Here is a 12,914-nt window from a genome sequence, read left to right as displayed (position 1 = left end):
CTGACCGGTCCGGGGTTCAGCACCACATTGGTGCTATCCCAATCGGTCGTGAACCGGCTGTTTCAACCTGTCAAACACAGGTCCTCTAGAGTTTCCCTCCCCCTGGAAGTGTGGTGGATGTGGCATCGGATAGCATTGCATCTAAAATCCCCCGTTCCCCCACACGGAAAACTGAGAATCTGACGCCGGTGGAGCCCATGGCATTGTAGCATACATCGGCTGCATTTGCTGAGGAGGGAACAAAGTAACCACATCACCCCTGCGCTTGCTTGATTCTCCCCTAGGAGATGAAGGTGCGCCTTGACGCGGAGGTGACCTCGGTCTATTTTTTAGGGGCCGATCATTTCGAACGGCCTTTGAGTACTTGTTCAACAGTTGGCCAAATGTAGGCTTCTGGTTTGCAAGCTTGCCCTGCACCTTTGGCTGATTGGTCTTCCACGTACCCACTTCCGGAAGTTTAGGCTTGAACGTCCAGGGCTGACCGCCAAGGCGGTCTAACCGGTCTCCAGGACCGGTCTGACCGGTTGGAGAAACCGGTCCAACCGGTCTGGGCTAAGCAGCAAACTGGTCGCCTGAAGAAGAATCCCTTTGCCCCCCGAGCATGCGAGGCCTCAGTATGATCCTCAGATTCTTCTTCCCATCAGCAGCCTTCTCCTGAATCACCTCCCTGGCCGGAATCTTATTATCAACAGTCAACGGCCTTTCATCACCAATAATCACATTCTTGCCCTTTGCTCCTTCGGCTTGATCCAACCGAATCAGCACCTTTGCATTGTTAAGATCAATGGTGTGAACTGGGAACATATCTTTATCTATCTTCATCTCCGGAAAGGCCAATCGTCCTTCATTTATGGCCGATTGTACCTATCGACGAAACACATTACAATCATTAGTTGCATGAGATGAAGAATTATGAAACTTACAATAAGCTCGCCGCTTTAGCTCCTCAAGCGGCGGTATAACATGAGTGATCTTTAAATGCCCAAGTCGTAATAACTCATCAAAAATGAGATCGCACTTGGACACATCGAAAGTAAATTTCATCTCCTCTTGTCGATTCCTTTGAGTCGGCTTGAGAGATGTGCAAGTAGATGGTTTGGCCGAGGCGGGCCAAACAAACTCAGTGGCATACACCTCTTTCTACTCATCGTCCGATGAATCGGAATCATATTCAATAATATCTGTGTTTGAACGATGGGACTTGTAGGTATCCTTTTCCTTTTTAAATTTGGTTTCTTGGCTCAAAGCCTTTGCCTGAAGCTGATTTATAGAATAAAAACTCCAACCATCAAGCTTTTCTCTATAGCTAGAACGTAAACCCGCAAGAGCCAAATCGACCAAATCCTTTTCAGAAAATGACAAATTAAAGCATCGGATTTTAATATCTTTAAATCTTTTAAAGTATTCATGGATAGATTCGTCTCTACCCTGTCTAATAGATGTCAAATCCTTCAACTTAGTTTTGTTATCCCCACTATAGAAATGATCGTGAAACTTTTGCTCTAATTCATCCCAAGAATGAATCGAGTTAGGGGCTAATGACGAAAACTAAGAGAAAGCCGTTCCAGTCAACGACAAAGAAAATATGCGAACGCGCAAAGACTTGCTAGAACCAACTTCCCCAAGTTCAGCAATATATTGGCTTATATGCTCCCAAGTGGACCGATTATCATCACCGCTAAACTTGAAAAAATCAGAAACACGCCAACCAGTGGGGTAAGGAATTAAATCGAAAGCATCAACATATGGCCTACGATATAGCCGACTCCTACTCGCAACAAAACCAAGTTTTTCTTTAAACATATCGGCAAGATCTTCCTTCATCCTAGCACGATCGGCCTCATAGTTACCGGTAGATGTTTGGCCGAAACGATGTGTCGCAGGATCAGTAGTGGACATCGTTTGTGCGGCATATTGTGGATTAGCCTTAAGCCAATCATCCCAAACATCTTTGGGCAACGGTGGAGGAAAAGGGGGTTCACCGTATGACTTTGTCATATACGGCGGCATAAAATCCGCCAATTCTTGCTCCAGGCTATAATCAGCCGAAGTAGGAAGAGGCGCGATTTGTGGCTGTGATGCAGAACCGAGCACCATGGCACCGGTCTGACCGGTCAGAGTGACCGGTCTGACCGGTCCGCCCGCCGAGGCACCGGTCTGACCGGTCGGAGCGATCGATCTGACCGGTTCGGCCCTGGTCGGTCGAACTGAGCCTGGCGGGGGTGTCTGTCCCGCGAAGAAATTTTGTGGCATACCATACTGATAATTTCCTGTTGGTGCGGCTGAAAGACTAGGATTAGGGGTAAAATTAGAATAATCATTGACAGGTTTCTTACCCTTATTTTGTATACTCAAGTCTAGAAGTATATCTTGTGTAAGCTTTTGGGACTGTTCGAATCTACTCAAAATGGCATCGGCAAACTGCTTAATGGAGTCGAAGGTAAAACTTACCTCGCTTGGAGTGGAAGTAGATGAAGCAGCAGCTGTAGCCGTAGTCGCAGTAGATGGGTTCGGCGGTGGCGGCGTGAATGTAGGCATGGTGAACTTATCCTTCTCGAACACGCCTTGCCGAGTCTTCCCGAAGCATGCAAGCAATCTCTTCTTGGCTTCCTCCTATTCCTTCTGGAACGCAGCCTCAAATTGCTTACGGGTCTCCTCAGGTATGTCTTTGTACTTGATGTCAACGGGAGTTGAATCTACATTGGGGTCAACCTTCTCACCGGCCATTGCGTCTGATGAATACAGATCTTTCCCCAGCAGAGTCACCAAAAAGTATGTTGACGCAGTCCTGGTCAACACACAAGTGCTAGAGCGCGCAGATCGCAATGATAAAATCACCAGTGAGAAAACCCGGCGACCGGTCAGACCGGTCGCACCAATCATTCAGACTGATTGGACACAGAAAATCCCGCAAAACCTAGAACCTCAAGCTCGGGAGGGACCCCGTCGGAGCTCGAAGATCTAGGGTTGTCTTGGAGTCAACAGGCCACCCAAGACGCCCTTGAATGCCATCGAGACGAGCAAAGAACAGCATGAGATTGGAAAAGCTAGGGTTTAAGAAAAATTAGGACAATAATAGATTGATTGATTCGATTGGGTAGAAGGATCTCAATCGGCCGTTGCCTTTATATTTATAGGCCGGGGAAGACGTACCCCATCCAAATTGATTTACAAACAGATTCCAAAATACAAATCTAATTCTACTCGGACTGCACAGGCCCAGACCGGTCTGACCGGTCGGCCTCGGTATTTGTCAATTTTGGCTGCCAACAATTTCTAGCTGCGAAAAGTGGGAGGGGGTGCCCGAGCTGCCCTGCAAATAGGTTTTAGCCTGACCCTAAAACCTTCTTTTTAGTCGTGGCAGTGCAGCGTAAAAGAAACACCCTTAAGTCAATGACAATTGAAAGGAAAAGAAAAGGAAAAAACTACATTAGTACCGGTTGGGGCACACCAACCGGCACTAAGTGCAGGCCTAACGCTTCACCTGGTGAGACTGCTCTAGGAGGAAAGGAAGTGGTCCTGGTGAGAGAGAATAGATTATGTGAGAAACTTAAGCACCTTTCTAACATGGAGAGAGAACGTTAAGCGGCAGGAGGAGAAGTATATTGGTTATTATCTTGCGTTGGGACTTTGGTTTCCTCAAGATACAAGGCCCACATGGAATGTACTTTTTGTGCTAGAGCTACCATCACCTGCTGCTGGGCCTGCCCTAGAGGGGTCTGCATGCGTGTGGCGGCTTTTTTTAGTATCGGTTGGTATTACCAATGGTAGTGAAGTGTCCTTACCAACCGGTTGTGTCGGTGTTTAGCCGTCAAGCCCACCGAGGGATACCCCCCGAGATGGTAAGTTTCAGGTGAGGGGTCGCCGAGATCTAGAACGCGATGGTGCAAGAAACACAAAGCTTTTAGACAGGTTCTTGCCGCCGAAAGCGTAATACTAGCTTTTAGACAGGTTGTATGTTGGTTTGTATTGCCTTAGATGTAGATGTGTTTAGAGGGGGTCCCTGCCCGCCCTTATATAGTCCGGGGGGATAGGGTTACATCGAAGTCCTAGCCGAATACTAGCTTAGGAGTCCTACCCGAGTACTACTCGGGTAGTTTCCTTGTGTTCCGACTAGTTCTACTCGTATCCGAGTAGTTACAATGGGATAAGGTATGGTCCACAAACTACCCCTTATTGTAGAACATTCTATGCCTATAAACAGTTCCACTGTCCCGGGCCTGACAGGTTGGTAATACGTTAGCTCGGTTGGCTAACGCCTCCAAGTGCGAGCGTTGCCACCCGGGTTCGATTCCTGGAATCAGACTCGAGCTTCACTTGGGCTTGCCCCCACAAATAAAATTGTTTCCTCTCGTGCATGGAGCCAAAGGGGACAGTGATGTGCCCGTCATCCACGAGCCTGCGATGGTTTCGTCGACCTCTTTAGGATGCAATCTTCATGGTGTGTGTACACTACTAGAAAACTGGGCATTTGTCGTGGCGTTAGTACCAGTCACATTTAAAATCGGTACTAAATGGTCTCGGGGGCCATTTAGTACCAGTTCTAAATTTTAAAGCCATCTGAAGCATTTAGTACCGGGTGGTATTATGACCCGGTACTAAATAGCTTTGGGCATATAGTGCCAGTTGGTAACACCAACCAGTGCAAAAAAAATAGATTTAAATACTTGTTGGTGTTACCAACCGGTACTAAATGGTCCCCCATGGGTTACTTCAAAAGATAAGCATCTCCCACCCAGTCACAAGTGATGTGTAGGTGGGATGGTAAGAAAAACTCGCACAAGGCCGGAGGTCGTGGGTTCGAACATCACGCACCGCGTACGTGTGAAAAAATCGCGTGACTTGTGACTTATATTGCTCGTGTGCGCGGCTCCCAGTAGGTTTAAAATTTCTTTCTTTATATTTTTGGCTCGGAACCATTTAGTACCGATTGTCACATTTAGTATCAATTGGTTCAACCGGTACTAAATTGTTTGCTATTTAGTACCAGAGAGACGGTACCTGTTGAGAAACCGGTACTAAATGGTTTCCCAGTAGCAGAGCCTCTTCCTCCAATAGTCAATAGTGGTAGTTGTAGGTCTAGGTTTGTACGTGGGGTGTGTGAGTGCGTATGTGCATGTGGGGTTGTGTGAGTACGTGCTAGTTCAGATACTAAAACTGTGGATCCAGTAGAGAGGTGTAAAAAAACAGTATTAAAATGTTTTTACTAAAAGATGTGACTTTTAGTCTCGATTTTTTTTTACAGGGCCCAGTTTTGGACCCGTAATAATAGTCGGTTTTCCAGTAGCGAGACTTTGGTTAGTTTGTTTGGTAAGTACTAATAGCTGTAGGCCCCGCTCGTGAATGTTGCTATCGTGTAATATAACGACAAGTACAGAGCGGGTGGGTGCTCCGACATGCGTTGTACGAACTCAACTATTGTTATTCTTTTTTCTTAATAATAAAGGCGCACAGCTTTATATAGAGGGTGTTTAATTGGTAAAAAAGTTTAGGTTTGGGTATGGGTATTTTAGTATATTTCGTTGTTATTTGACAATTAATATCTAATTATGGATTAATTAGCGTTATTAGATTCATCTTGTATGAATCAGTTAGACTATGTAATTAGTCATTTTTTCAACAATATTTAATGTTTTATGTATATGTCCGAAAATTTGATGTGACGGGTACTGCGCAAATTTTTTTAAACTAAATGCCCCAATATTGCAAGAAAAAACAAATCCACAAGCGCGCAGCTTTACGGTCTCCCCAACTGTACGTAGTCAATTCCAACTGTGCACAATCAATTCCCTAAAATCCAGTATAAATTAAGCCTGAGCTTACAGAGCCCCATCTCATCCGGCTGCACTAGTTCAAGTGAAGAACACTCCCATAGACCATGACGACAGCTAAGGCCGGAAATATAATGCATCAGAGCCGCAGCAAGGAGCACGGGGAAGGCCCTGCCACCGTGCTCGCCATCGGCACGGCGAACCCGTCGGGCGCTATCGTACCCCAGGACAAGTTTGCCGACCAGTTCTTCCGAGTAACCAAGAGCGATCACCTAACTGACCTCAAGGAAAGGCTAAAGAGAATATGTAAGTAAGCATGCATATACTATCTGACGTTAACGTCCTTTCCATCATATTTCTAGCTACTTCGAGTCACAATTTTCATCTGCGTATTTACTCACAAGAGTAGTAGCTGAAATATAATGGACTTTAAACGCTCAATATGTTTGCTTGTGTCACGGCCCACGGGCCGATTGGGCCGCGCGGGTTACTGCCGCGCGAACTACTATAGCACTGCGGCTCAGCTACTTAGTCCCAAACTGGAAGTAGAGAGGGAGCCGAACCAGCTTAAATAGCCGGTCTCTGGGAAGCTAGTAACTCCGGTTCGAACTTTTTGCGCGAAGTGAGGACGAAAGCGCAAAAGAGTTATTTAGCAGGTGTGGTTTACTCAACGTGTAGAGTAGATCTTAGCCGTTATCTCGGGCCGAGTCGTTACAGGGCTATCATAGCCATACTCTCGCGGTTTCATGCCACGTACGGGCAGAATTGCGCGTACATGAGCACGTTGTGCGCGTGGGAACACAGATGCCACCGGCATGTGGACGGACACACATGGGCTGCTGGCAGTGAACCCACGGACGTGGCACATGAGATCGTTAGCACTAGATGTATGGGACGTGGCCAAGAGAGGAGATCATGCTCCTTTGTCCCGTATGGGTAAGCTGGTTTGACGAGGACGTCGAATCCTAACGGGGGGATTGTCACGGCCCAGGGGCCGACTGGGCGCGCGGGTTAATGTAGCGCGAGCTACTGTAGCACCGCAGCTCAGCTCCTTAGTCCCAAACTGGAAGCAGAGAGAGAGCCGAACCAGCTTAAATAGCCGGTCCCTGGGAAGCTAGTAACTCCGGTTCGAGCCTTTTGCGCGAAGCGAGCATGAAAGCGCAAGAGAGTTATTTAGCAGGTGTGGTTTACTCAACGTGTAGAGTATATCTTAGCTGTTATCCCGGACCGGGTCGTTACAGCTTGCGTCTTCCTTTTTTGATTCCTAAATCCTTTGTTTTCTACTTGCACTGTGTGCAGGTTATTTACGTTGGTTTTCATTTTCAATTTAATATATAACTAGTAGGGGCATTGCCCCTCCTGTTTCATTAAAAAAATGTTTGCTTGGGTCGCCTTCCAGTAAGTCTTTGTAATATGCCATTGATTTATAATAATAAAAGTTCAGGTCGGCCTATATAGGACTACAAATAAAGAATCCTAGTTACATTTTATGCCAATAAGCTGTGGTTTCATGTGGTTCTGAATTAATATTGTAGACGGTTCCAAATGAAAAAAACGTGGGGATACACTACCAGAATACTGAATTGGCAGCCAAAATTTTATTTCTTCAATCAGGAATGCAATAAATCGAGGCACAAGAAGAAAATAAGAAATACAGGTACAGAAAAGAACAAGGAACAGGCATCACGGCCTCGGCGAACTCTCGCGGTCCAGGCGTGGAAGTGCCCTGTGACTCCCAAGTCCCAACCGAGCACCGACTGTATCCGCCGCACACAAGTTGTTGACCCAGACCAATCGATAACCCATCCAATCCAACTTGCCCAGCTCGCAGCTCCCCGCGCAACGCTTGCTCGCTCGCTCGCCTCTGCCGGTCACCGGTGCCACGGGTGTTGCCCGCGCCCACGCTGGTTGCCCGCTGGTGGCCCCGACTCCGCTCCCTCGCATGTGACGCTCCCGATCCGCTGCAGCCTTGCGGTGCGACCGTGCGTGGCCTCGATTCAGGGTGCGAGCTCCCACAATTCTGAATTTCTGATCATCAAGCTTCGAAGGCGAGGAGCAGCGCAAGATGGCAATCAGTACCCGCCAAATTTCGATGGGTTTTTACTTTATTATTATTGAAAGAGTACGGATGTGGATTAATTTTTTTACCTGTGAGTTTATTAATGATCTAAAATTTAGACCCATGAGGAAGATTTGCAAGCATAGGTCTGAGAACACAAATAAAATCCGAACGTATAACCCATGATTATATAGATCCGACTATATACCAACGAATAAGCCCATATCCCCATCCACACCTCAATTTAGATAGCCCAAGCCTAACTTGTATAATCATTGCAGTAGGAAATCCGGAATGACAGACGGAATAGAATTGACAAGTTTGGCCAAAAGCAACCAAAAAAAGTCAAAAACCGCCAAGAAAATTATCCTTAGCCGTGAGCTGCCAAGGATAGTTTAGGCAGTTTGGTAGTTAAGAAAATTAGGATAACTCTAAAATTTTTAATGTGCCAAAAAAATATTCTAACCGCTAATATAAAAATACCTTAACAGCCAAAGATAATTATTTACTTGGCGGCCTTTTGCCACCAAGCTAAATAGTTGTTCCCTTGGCGGACCTCAACGCCAAGCAAAAGAGTTGTTTCCTTGACTGCCACCTGCTAAGGAAATGTGTACAACGTTAAAAAATATTGATGTACTCTCTCTGTTTTTATTTATATGTTGTATTAGGTTTGTTCTAAGTCAAACTTAGCAAACTTTGATTAAATTTATAAAAAAATAACACTTACAATACCAAATTTGTTTCATTGAATCCACCATGAAATATATGTTGATAATGTATATATTGGATAGAATAGTTGTTGCTATATTTTTTTATAAACTTGGTCAAAGTTAGTCAAGTTTGACATAGTACAAACCTAATACGACATATAAATAAAAATGGATGGAGTATCATCAACTAATAGAAACAGAAACCGATTTACATCCATCAAGCATTCGATTTATCACAAGCTTTATTGATTGATGTAGTAACTAGTAAGTTATTCCTTCCAAAAATGTCACATGCAAATATGGCACAGAAAATAAAAGCAGTGCGGCTGATATGTACTAGAGTTACTGAAAGAAAATATTCGTAGATATCCCAATAGCAAACACACAGCAGTTGTTACAATTAGCTCAGAAAAATGAGCTCACTTGAAAAACTGATCAAACTAACTGAACCTGAGCTAGTTAATAAAAAGGTAAACTGATCTTTCAACATTGCACACAAAGGAAATTAACCAAATGGGAATGCAAATTGTGTGCGAGCTCTCTTGCTACTACTCTCACACCTGCATGTCTCTCTAACCCATAAAAACGGAAAGTTAAAGATGAAACGATTAGCTGGAACCTGGAAGCATATAGGTGGAAACTGAAAAAGGAAAAAGTGATTACCTGACAATTATGCCTTCTAGATATACAAACATTGAGAAATCAGTATACATATTCACATGCTCAGCCCAGCTTCTCTGCAAATTTGAAACGGAAGCAATTGTATTTACCATGTGCTTATAATTGTGTGAATAGGTTTCAAGAAATTGTGTTTATTTACCAAGGGCTTACATGTGCATACATAGTAATCTCCTCTGTTTTTCCATTGTCCAGCCGGTAAGTAGGGCACCAATTCATTTCCGACCTCCTACAAATTCCCCGAAAAGAGGAACACAGAGTTCAGTTAAACAACAGAAGGCATATGCTTGCTAAATTAGACATGATATCCTAGTGTCAAGATTAGTCATAACAGGCTGGTTTTGTTCCTCTATGTCAGAATAGAAACAGAAACCTAGAACTCTATGTATTAATCAAATAATGAATTAAACCCTGGTCTTGGGTAAAAAATTAAATAATCGTATGAAAAACCTATGTTCCCTCAATCAGCCTATTATAAATAGAAAAACAAAAGTACTATACCGAGCATGTATTATACTGTACCAAGAATCGAAGGATTCGGCTAAATTTAACAGGCATGCAGGAAACGATTCAGTCAGTGCCCATCATAGTTTGCTATCGTTTTAACTTTCTTTTCATGGAAATCGAACACTTTCAAGTGCTATAGATGTTAGATCAATTTGTTAGCAATCATTTCCTCTAAGTTATACTTAGACAGCGAGATTATCTGAAAGACAGACATTCCTCCTATCTTCCTTTCCTTCAACGGAGATTGCCAGCAGCTGAAAAGTGGAGTTGCACAAACTTCTTGGTGGCCGCTTCGTTAGATCCAACAGCTACCGCGCAGGAGCATGACACTACTAAAAAAACAACCATTCGTCCCGAACATTTGTACCAAACAGATCTAGACCCAATACTAATGCTACTGGGTCCAAATTTGGAAGTCACTGAAGGCCTTTTAGTACCGGTTGGGTCCTCCATATGTTACTTCAAAAGGGAACAATCTTTTACATATTCAGTCATATGTACTGTGTAGGTGAGATGGTAAGAAAAATTCGTACGCGAGACTAGTGGTCCTGGGTTCGAATTCCATGCACCACGCACAAGCATATTTCGCATGAAAATCGCGTGACTTGTGACAAAAGGGGTATAAAATACTTTTTCTTTATTTTTTTAGGCACAAAACCTTAATGAGTCCTTTTAGTACCGGGTAAATGGTGAATCTAGTGATACCTATTTGGTACCATAAATATTCTTACTTTTTTATAAACTTAGTTAAATTTGAAATAATTTGACTTAGAATAAAATTAGAATAACTATTTTTAGGGATGGAGGGAGTCTAGATAATGCTTATATTTTAGAACGGAAGGGGTGTTTAAAATTTCATAAAATATTTATATAGAATGACTTTATATGAGACTCGTGGAGCTCGAGATTACAACCTTTCTGCTGACAAAATTTTCATTTAATAGTCCATTAGATGACAAAATATGCATGTGCCGCTGTGCCAGCTACATGTTTAGGTTCTCATGGTTAACTATGTGTCACGCTACAGATCTGCAGCATCACTTGCCATGTACCCTCTAAAATGGGGAGATGCTATAGGCTCAATCGTCTGGTTTAGTGCACCCGCATAGTTGATGAATGTCAACCTTCGCAGATCAAAATCTCACAGTACGTAGCTGCGTCATCTTCGTCCTCCGGACATTTTCTTTCTTTTGGCACAATGTTTCCTTTCTCCTTTGCTACCCTCATCTTGCCGGCTTCCTCCCGCCTTAATATCCCCTACTGTCGTTCACCCTAAACACTCCTCGGCGGCATTAAAATTTAAAATCGCCGGCGTTTCTAACTAGATCTGTTAATTTGATTTCAGGCCATAAAACAGGCATAGAGAAGCGGCACTTCCACCTGACCGAAGAAATTCTGCTTGCCCACCCGGAGTTCCTCGACAGAGAGCTGCCGTCCCTTGATGCACGCATCGACATCGTTGCCACCGAGGTCCCCAAACTCGCGGAGTCTGCCGCGGCAAAGGCCATCACAGAGTGGGGTCGTCCGGCCACCGACATCACCCACCTTGTCTTCAGCACCTACTCCGCCTGCCGCGCCCCGAGCGCCGACCTCCAGCTGGCCTCGCTCCTCGGCCTCCGCCATTCGGTCTGCCGCACCATCCTCAGCCTCCACGGCTGCTACGGCGGGGGCAGGGCTCTTCACCTTGCCAAGGAGATCGCCGAGAACAACCGCGGCGCGCGCGTCCTCGTGGCCTGCTCCGAGATCACCCTCGCCTGTTTCAACGGGCCCGATGGGAGCAACCTCGTCGGCCACGCATTGTTCGGGGACGGCGCTGGCGCGGTCATCGTCGGCGCCGGCCCCTTGGCTGCCGGTGAACGCCCGCTGTTCGAGATGATCTCCGCCACGCAGACGACGATACCGGGGACCGAGTACGCGCTGGGCATGCAAGTCACGGGAGGCGGCATCGATTTCCACCTCGCCATCCAGGTGCCGATGCTGCTGGGACAAAACGTCGAACGGTGCTTGCTCGACGCCTTCACTTCGGCGCTTGGAGATGACGCCTGCGATGTGACATGGAACGACCTGTTCTGGGCGGTGCACCCCGGTGGCCGTCCTATCTTGGATAAGATAGAGACGGTGCTCAAGCTGGAGCCTGAGAAGTTGGCGGCGAGCCGACATGTGCTGCGCGAGTACGGGAATATGAGTGGCGCAACCATAGTCTTCGTGCTAGATGAGCTACGCCAGCATAGGGAGGAGGAAGCCGACCATGACCACCGGCTGCCGGAGTGGGGGGCGATGTTGGCCTTTGGACCGGGAATCACAATCGAGACAATGGTGCTGCACGCACCGCGCAATCCCAAGGAAAATTAGCAGGCTAATTATATATGTTAAATCTCACGATCTTGTTGCTAGTGCATGCTAGTAATTTGCATGATGGTGAACAAGTACTTGAGCTGTGTGTACGTGTGTGCCGATTACCCGTGTGTGCATAATTTACTCTCCCAATTGTGTGTGTTCTCCGTTCCAGTGTTCCAAATAAATTAAAGGTCTATGTGTTAGAACTATAATAGTAATATGACCATCTCCATTTTTATTTTCAATGTTAAGCTACAGGATTTGTATCAGAATAAGGAAAGACCATGCAGTCTCAGGCTCTCAGCAGTCATGTTACCACTCAGTATTTAGTTTAATTGAGACCAAGTGGAGTGACGACAATGAAACTTAAGAATCTTAGATGAATGATCTTATACTTAAAATAATTGGAGATACAATGTTAAGCAAGGCATGCTAGCACTATGTGATACCATATTAAAATATTTTGGTACATTATAATTCCACCAGAATTATTGTACATTTCTTGTCTGGATGCTGACCAAGCCAAACAAAATTCGTTATCTATTTTACTTGGGGGCTTATTGGTGTCTCTTATACTTTATACGTTAAAATAAATAAGCCTTATTCCGCAAGCACACACAATACCAATGTAGCACTTTACCAGAAAGTATTATGAAGTATCGTAAGATTACTATGGGGAACCACTATGGTTAAAGTATATCAAAGAATTGAATGATAAAACTTTACTAAATATATCAACATTCTAAGATAATGGGGGTAAGGGGATATAGTGATAACCAAGATGACACAGAGGATAAGAATAGGCTCGAAAGGCCAAAGATCAAGAATTGTGTTGAATGTAGACAAAATGGT

At 44.9% G+C, this 12,914-nt stretch overlaps 1 protein-coding gene across 1 annotated transcript; it reads left to right on the top strand.

Annotated features, from left to right (window-relative positions):
- The first annotated feature begins 5,831 nt into the window (after nucleotides 1-5,831).
- On the top strand, nucleotides 5,832-12,365 carry LOC120686400 (bisdemethoxycurcumin synthase-like). The gene is made up of 2 exons (XM_039968600.1): nucleotides 5,832-6,077; nucleotides 11,071-12,365. Exons 1-2 carry the CDS (start codon nucleotides 5,879-5,881, stop codon nucleotides 12,075-12,077), a joined length of 1,206 nt encoding a protein of 401 aa, XP_039824534.1. The 5' UTR covers nucleotides 5,832-5,878; the 3' UTR covers nucleotides 12,078-12,365.
- Nucleotides 12,366-12,914: the final 549 nt, after the last annotated feature.

This window comes from Panicum virgatum, chromosome 8N, assembly GCF_016808335.1.
Source record: "Panicum virgatum strain AP13 chromosome 8N, P.virgatum_v5, whole genome shotgun sequence".
Lineage (NCBI taxonomy): Eukaryota > Viridiplantae > Streptophyta > Magnoliopsida > Poales > Poaceae > Panicum > Panicum virgatum.
The sequence above is the reverse complement of the archived record's forward strand: the minus strand, read 5'-3'. Positions and strand labels throughout refer to the sequence as shown.